Here is an 8233-nt window from a genome sequence, read left to right on the forward strand (position 1 = left end):
GCCTCATAAACCAGCCGCTCCCGGAAATGCAATTCATTTCATTTCTGAGGGAGAGTCTGGCCTCATCCCCGTTGTAAGCGTTTGGCTTGAAACCCTCAGAAGGCCGAGCCAATCAGCGTCGCCGCTGTGATTGACACAGCGCGTTGGCCAATCAGGGACCGACTGGTGCAAAGCCCCGTCACTACACCAACTTGCTGATTGTCTGTCAACGCTACTACTCCCGCCCAGCCCAAACGCTTACAACGGGGATGAGGCCAGACTCTCCCGAGAAATGAAATGAAATGCATTTCCAGGAGCGGCTGGTTTACGAGGCTAGGATTTAGGGCCTTTTTTTTTTTTTTTTTTTTTTTTTTTACATCAATTAGGAATCACTGCAGTCAGCACTTATTGTAAGCAAAGCATCTAAAGTCCTAGTTTTACCAAAAAAGTTTCTTACTCATAAGTCAGAGTTTTGACCATTCTGAAGACCAGTTCCTTGATCTGATCTCTGAGTCACGTAGAAATCGACAACAAATCCATTGGTCCATGAGTTCAGGTTTCTTTGCAAAGACTTGGATCTCCATGGATCCAGTGACAGATCTGGGCATACTTGAGAGGAGTGATCCTCACAGCAACGTTATAGTCCCTCAGTTCACCTCCATCCACCTCGATCCACTGATGGCCTGAGAAAACCCCAATCACCCTCCTCTGCCACTTCCCCTCTCCATCTTCTGCTCCCTCTCTCAGACGAATGTACACACCAGCACCTGTGGCACCAGACTGTGCGTCGCAGTGCTGGTACAACAGATCGCCGGACTCCTTTGCCACAGAGCAAAAGCGATACACCACCTTCTCATCTCCCCGCCCATCCAGCAGGCTTTTATCAGCATCATAGCCTGAGAAGTGGATCCGTGCCAGGGGAGCGTCAGAGGGAGCCACTCCGAGCTTCATGTGCTTCTGTTTGATCTGTCGTTTCAGCTCCAGGAGGGCGTAATCATAGTCAGAGGAAACGGAGTTGTTGGAATCGTGGATCCATCCTTGAGGGATTTGGGTTCGTTTAACGCGTGTCCAGCGGAAGACAGGCTGCTTTCTGGGTTCAACACTGCGTGCAACACGGCTGAGACGCTTTCCTTTCCTTCCTCCACTTTTAACCTCATCTATATTTCCACCATCAGCTACCACATGACTTTTCTCTCTTCTTCCTCTGGATCTCCTTCCTTTTCGTCCACTTCTTCCTCTCACAACATCTCCGTCGATACTATTCTCCTCCTCACCTTCCTCCATTATCTGCTCCTCTCCTTTCTCCTCACCTGCCTCCACCTCACCTCTTCTCCCACCCCTTCGTCCTCCTCCTCTCCTCCTCCCCCCTCTTCTCTTTTTGGCTTTGAGCTGCAGCACTCCTACTTTAAGCCTCCTGGTGCTCTCCAGGTAGTCGCTCCCATCATGGATGCAGTGTGCTGCCGTCAACACGTGTTTCGGGGAAACCAGGACTCCAGAGCAGCCTGTGGAGAGGCGAACTGCAGCAGAGAAGGGGTAGTTGGTGATATAATGTGAATCAGAGATCACAAAGCGCCCATCTGCTCCATAAACCTGTCGTTTCCTTCGGGTAGAGGTTTGTGGGTGGGGTTGTAATCTTGCGGGCGTCTTATTAAAACCTTGCAATCTGACATCTGTATGTGTGCGAGTGCCATTCTCATACACTGTCTCATATCCCAGAAACCTCTCTTGCTCAGTCTGATCCACAGGTGGAAGGCTGCCTTGACACTCTATCCCACATATTGTATGTTCCCTTCCCTTCTCCTCATCCTCCTCCTGCCCTCTGAACAAAGGGGTGCTTACAAGCTGTGTATTAGTGTCCAGCAGCACCGGGAGGCTCTGCCTGCTCCACCTGGACACCTCGTTGCTTCCATCTTCAACAGAACCTCCAGAAACTGTCAGGGAAGCCGCACAGAGCAGCAGACACAGGAAGTGTTGGAGTCCCATTCCACTGAAGACAAAGACAGAAATACTTGTTAGAGACAATTAACCGCCTTATTTTCAGAGACTAAAACACTACAGAGAATATGAAATAATGAGTCTATCAATCAGACTTGAAAGGAAACCCCTGACATTCTCTTTTTCACATTACGTTTACATATCATTTCGCCAGTAGAGGGCGCACAAGCTCAATTTCTAAATAATAATGTGTCCAGATAGAAACACCAAATGTGAATATGTCGGTGACATTTTGTTTTAAATTGATATGAAACGTCTGCAAATGAATGACTTGGATCAAAACAGAGATCACAATATCCAGATTAAACACTAAACTGCCATTTAGTTTAGGACAGTTGACCTTTATGTAATATAGCCTACAGGTTTTATTATTCTATTGCATTAGCTTATGTAAACATCTTAGAAAAGAACTGAGACTGAACACATCACAAGTCAAACAGCGATACAGAAAAAACATAGCTGTTGCATGCATTAAGAGGAAAGTTATGCGAGATTTTATTTTGAAAATGCTGTAATTTGATAAATGATACAGAAACGCTGCTTGAAAAAAAATCAGAAAGAGTACAAACTCCAAAACTGTCCTACCTGCAAATATATATTTAAAAAAAACACCCCCAGACAACTTCCCGTCAGTGTCCTCCTGCTCATTAATAAAAAATCGTCTCTATCCAAACGGCTTCCAGCAGACTGGGATCCATCATTTCCTGCGCTCCAAAAAAAGTGCGACGCAAATAGAAGCTGCGCACGAGATCCTATTGGAAACCTCCATCCCTCTGATGCAGAGAAAATCTGTCGGTCAGAGGTGGGGGGGAGTCATAAGCATGAATGAGGTTTTTTGATCATGTGACAATGAAATCAAAAGTCAAACGCGGAGCTGAACTCTGGGATATTTTTCTCCGGATTCCGCAAATATTTTTATATTAGGCAGGGAACACGCGGGAACAGTGATGCCTTCAAGTGTAACGAAATGCAGACAAAATGTTGCTTTTCAGTCCCTGTTTATCCGCTGCTTTTGCGGTTATAAGTGTAAGTTTAGATTTATGTCAGGTGGTCGTTTGAAGTTTGTCCAGACACACAAACACACACATGCACAGGCACACAACTCTACACTTCTCAGGTCTGAAGAACCTGCGCATTAACCCATGTTGGTTTATTTGGATAAGAGTGTCTCTGCTCAGTGCAACAGGAGTTCATTGAGTGCAGGATGCCGCCTTTCCCCTTGATTACCAGTGCTAACATAAAACACACACACACACACACACACACACACACACACACACACACACACACACACACACACACACACACACACACACACACACACACACACACACAGCCTAATAAATCAAAGGCCCACTCAACTACTGTTATCATACACACAGGAGATGTTTGCACATTGTCAAGAATATTGCAGGACACTATCATCTGCTCATAGCCTATCAGTGCAGCAGCTGCTACTTTTAGGTCCGGAAGAAACTCTGTGAGTTCAGCATCAAAGGTCATCTTTACTGGCTTAGAGCTGTCTGCTATGCCATGTATAGCTACACTTCTATGGAGTCTATTTTAGTTTCGTTTAACTGGTTAGCATGTTAAAGCAGAACTAAGCAGAATGTTTGTGTCTTCCGACAGCAATCACTTCTATAGAGTGTTTAGTCTGAAACACGGGTCTGTCAGTCACTCTGCTCTGCTGTAAGCCGAGGAGAAAACTTTCCTTGTATCCTACAACCTTTATCCAATGAGGAGAGAGAACGGCATAAAGGGGCGGTCCTCTCTGTGTGTGCAGCCAAGGTGAATGTGGTGACGTAGGGACGAGGACCAATAGATCCATGACGAGGGCGGGGACTGCTAACTCCATCGTCTGACAAGAAGTTAGCCAAAACGACCGATCGCATTCTGCTTGAACTTTTACTGAAGTTAGCATGCTAACCAGTTAGCCCCAGTCTCACTTTCCAATAGTGACTCACTGTAGCCTCCAGTCTGCCCAGTTTACGTAAAGGATGTTCTATTGTGAACACAATAACGGCCAAAACGCTTCTCAAGTGCCACATTTGGCAACAGACAAAAAATTTGTCTCTATGTGAAAAATCTTACTATACACCGCTGGTCCATCTGTGTGTTCACTTCAGAAGAGAATGGGTCATTCCTATGTTCCCACAGCCCTATGTTCCCACATTTCTAACTTTTTTTTCCTCTGAAAATTAGGCCATGTGTTCCCACAGCCCTACTGTATGTTCTCACATTTTTAATTTTTTTTTTTTTCACTGAAAATTAGGCCCTGTGTTCCCACAGAGGGGAAACCGCCATTCCGACATCCCACCAGTCCGACATAGGCCTCTAATTGTCTAAATGACAACACTTAATTTTCTATCAAACATCCCATCATTTCGACAATTCCTGCCTCCTATGGTCGGAATGACAGTATTTTTTTCTTTTTTTAAACATCCTGCCTTTCCGACAATTCCTTTAATGGTGTATTTTTTTTTCCCAAAAAAATGTTGCACTGGTTGGGCTTAGACAATAAAGAAAGGTTAAGTTGGTTAAGTTTAGTAAAGAGACAAAGTAGAGGCTAGACAGGCCAGATAGATAGAGAGAGTCCAGAAGTAGAGAGTCCAGTAGGAGGGAGTCACCTGTTGAGTAACGCACATTTCCTTATATAAAGCCTTGTCAGAATGGTGGGATGATGGCATGTCGGAATAGCGGTATGTCTAAATGGTGGGATGTCGGAATGACGGGATGTTGTTTTTTTTCCACTGAAAATTAGGCCCTGTGTTCCCATAACATCACACCCATAGACATCTTTCCACACGTAGCAGAGCATGCGGCGTGTGATAAATCTCAAATGTGGGAACATAATGCTGTGGGAACATGGGCATGAAAGTGAAAGTTTTGAGCTACAGGAAGTAATTCTCCCTGGACCAACATCACAGCACTTAAGGTGCAAAAATGACTTCACTTTGTCCCTGCATGTTCTGAGGCAAAAACAATCCATCAAGATTGTTAGTCACAAGTTATGTAAAGGATATGGAGGTGGTAATTTGAAGTATCACTAGTTGTTACATTCTCAATGTCAATTTTTCTAATGTTTAAATACAAATGCCTTCGTTACAATTGATCACTGAATATTCTTTTTTTAATCCAAGCTGAAACAAGAGAACAGTTACTACAGTAGCCTATATCTGAACTTATTTTTAACGGGCAACAGGCTGTTTGACCTCTTCAGACAGTTCCTCAGGTTGAGTGGAAAGAAATGGCTCACTTCACAGAATATCTCTGAAAAATTTCTCTGGCAACCCATAGAGACAGAAACTGTGAAGAAATATGACATAAATGGGTTTCTTCACAGTTTGGCTACAACTTAACAACAGAAAACAGAGTGACCAAGGAAAGGCCCCAGACAAAGAGGAAGTACAGGCACTGGAAATTAAGCAAGAGCTGATTGGAAAAAAAAAAAATTAAGTAGCTATCTAACCCAGTTTTGCTTTCAGTCTTGTCTATAGGAAAATATAAAACTCCATCTTTTTTAAAAATCAAAAACAAAATATGTACCACTAACAAAAGAGAGCAATAGCTCTGTATCCTTATAACTCACAGGGTGATTTTAATGAATTGGAAATCATCACATTACTATATTTAGCTACATTATCCTACAGGTACCCACTGGTTAAATAACAGTAGAAATTCTCTCAGTTCCTCCCAGATGACCACATTATTGCTCAGAAGGTCACGACACCCAGTGATTATCAAACAGTCACCCAGACCCAGTTATTCTTTTTATTTTGTGGGAACCATAATGGTTACTCAGTTTTTCCATAATTTCATATCTCATTCCCTGGTACAGGACCTAAGTATAGTATTGGTATAACAAGGAGGAGTGGTAAGATGAAAGATAACATCATAGCTCACACTTTATGTTAGGACAACAATGTCACACTCCAAGTAAACAAAACTGCTATGGCCCTCCTCACCTTTAAGGAGAAATATAGGAATAGGAATAGGTACTTTATTGTCATTAATACACAGTGTGCATAGAACGAAATTTAGTTTCACTGACTATATTAGGTAGAGGTAACTTCTGTGACCAAACCACAGGTTATATGACGGAAAAAAACAACGCAAGAAAAACACCATTTGAAATTCAGGGAAATTAGTTTCCAAACGTTAACTTCTGAGTTAGCTAACATTTTATGGATGCTTTGGTGAGCTAGACAGTCAGTTACTGTTGTAGCATTAATAACATCCCTAGTAGGACTCAATAACCCGGTCTCTCTTCACAGGCCACATGCTCTGTGGCACTGACAGTAACATTTTTGATGATAACATATTATGTAAAATAAAAAAAAGAACTCTCTCACACACTTGCTCTCTCCTGTTATCTCTTTAGGACAAATAGAATATCTCTCTAACACAAATACTAATTTGGTATGTAAAACAGGGACTGTCACTCCTGATGAAACCCAACTGAACCACTGGTTACAAAAATTTTTTCTCATTCCTTCCTCTTTGACACCGTTAAAAGGGAACATCTTGTTCCTCTGAGTGACTTCACATTCACCAGCATCACCTGCTCCGTGCAAAACCTTTTTCTGCCAACGGTATGGAACAACTCAACTCCAGTGTGGCCGCTTCTAACATCTCTTCATCTCCTGGACTTCCACCTCCCTTCTCCTGGGACACCAGTCTGGTTCCTGCTATGGTGCTGTCTCTCTGCTTCCTGCTGGGAGTTCCTGGAAACATCGCCGTAATTATCCTGAAACCAAACTGGCAACACTTGTCAGGTGTAAGCCAAAATTTGATGTTGAATCTGGCTATATCAGACATGATCTGCCTGCTGACCCTGCCCCTGTGGATCTATTCTCTCCTCTCCAACTGGATCTTTGGACTGGTGGCCTGTAAGCTTCTGACGTATCTTGTGTACTGCTGCCTGTACGGCAGCCTGCTGACCGTGACCATGCTGAGTGTCCAGCGGTACCTACAGGTGGTGTACCTACAGAAGTGTCTGCAGCATGTCGGAGAGAAGAGGCTGCTGGTTCTGCTGTGGCTGGTCGCGATGACCCTCTCCATCCCTGCGTTAGTGGTTCGACAGCTAACCACCACTAAGGACCATATGACACTCTGCCAAGCTGAATTTTCCTCAGACGCCCAGTGGATGGCTGTGCTGCTGTCAGAGTCGCTGGTGGGATTCCTGTCATTTTCTGTCCTGGCGTTTGCATACATCTGCCTCCATAGAAAGGTGAATCAGGCAGCTTTTTTCAACCACCCCAGGACGACCAAACTGGTTACCAGTATCATCGTGACCTTCTTTGTCCTATGGATGCCACATCTTATTATAAATGTGGTGGGGGTAGCAGCTATTTCTCTCAAAAACGACGGTTTGCTGAACTTTTGTTTGGACAGCTGGTCCATCGCTGGAGCACTCGCATTTGTGAATAGTTGCATAAATCCACTTCTGTACGCATTTGCATCTCGCAACATGTGCACCGTATGCTACAAACCTGAATATAAATACTGTTGTTGAGACAGAAGTGTACATGATGTCCAAGAAGGCTTTCCAATCAGCCGGTAATTATCATCAAAAGCCACCACGATCTGTACAGATACAGATTAATGTTTAGATACGCTATATTTGCTTACAGAACCAAACAAAGCTGTTTTCTGTCAGAAGAGCTGACCCACAGCTTGGTGGTGAGATACTCTCTATGTCTCTAGAACTGCAGACGATTAGTGGATTGCTTATAAATGTTGAGTTTAAGGTTTAAGGTTAACCTTCCCTCAAATCAACTCTGTGCTGATTACACCTGGTCCTTAGCCAGAAAACTGCAACAGCAAAAACAGAGGTTCATTATAAATGAATCAGGCAGACTCATAAGATCAATGTGAAAATGACTGATGTGATTCTACTGAGTTTACAATACAAAGCTGATTTGCCATGAATTCAGCGTTAGGGTTTTGCAATATAAGATATATAAGCTGTCATTTGCCTGTATTGGCCAATGGCCTGGATGTGTGTGGTTAATACTGGAGCACTGTGAAATAATGCTAATGTTTTTTTGTTTTGTTTTTTACTGATAATGACACTGACTATGGAAACATCTTAGCTTTTATGAGAGAGATCTGCTCAGAGGAAACAACGATGATAAGAATGAATAAATGTTTGTGTTGGAGTTTATCCAATGAGAAGAATGACCATTTATCTCCATCGTTTAGGGAACAGGCACAGAGACACACGGGGAAAGATAAAGAGAGAGGGAATGTACTGATA

At 43.3% G+C, this 8233-nt stretch overlaps 2 protein-coding genes across 2 annotated transcripts; one reads left to right on the forward strand and one right to left on the reverse strand.

Annotated features, from left to right (window-relative positions):
- Window positions 1–342: 342 nt before the first annotated feature.
- On the reverse strand, window positions 343–2721 carry LOC146962001 (inactive serine protease 35-like). The gene is made up of 2 exons (XM_085771031.1): window positions 2587–2721; window positions 343–1987 (listed from the first exon to the last, which is right to left on the reverse strand). Exon 2 carries the CDS (start codon window positions 1960–1962, stop codon window positions 532–534), a length of 1431 nt encoding a protein of 476 aa, XP_085627157.1. The 5' UTR covers window positions 1963–1987; window positions 2587–2721; the 3' UTR covers window positions 343–531.
- Window positions 2722–6534: 3813 nt separating this feature from the next.
- LOC146962002 (leukotriene B4 receptor 1-like) lies at window positions 6535–7548 on the forward strand. Its single transcript, XM_085770927.1, has one exon. It carries the CDS (start codon window positions 6569–6571, stop codon window positions 7487–7489), a length of 921 nt encoding a protein of 306 aa, XP_085627053.1. The 5' UTR covers window positions 6535–6568; the 3' UTR covers window positions 7490–7548.
- Window positions 7549–8233: the final 685 nt, after the last annotated feature.

This window comes from Trachurus japonicus, chromosome 24, assembly GCF_045865225.1.
Source record: "Trachurus japonicus isolate A0001 chromosome 24, Traja_1.0".
Taxonomy (NCBI): Eukaryota; Metazoa; Chordata; class Actinopteri; order Carangiformes; family Carangidae; genus Trachurus; species Trachurus japonicus.

What these genes read in the sequence shown, in the direction of transcription:
- LOC146962001 (XM_085771031.1), bottom strand. Translation starts at nt 1,962, where the DNA reads ATGGGACTCCAACACTTCCTGTGTCTGCTGCTCTGTGCGGCTTCCCTG.
- LOC146962002 (XM_085770927.1), top strand. Translation starts at nt 6,569, where the DNA reads ATGGAACAACTCAACTCCAGTGTGGCCGCTTCTAACATCTCTTCATCT.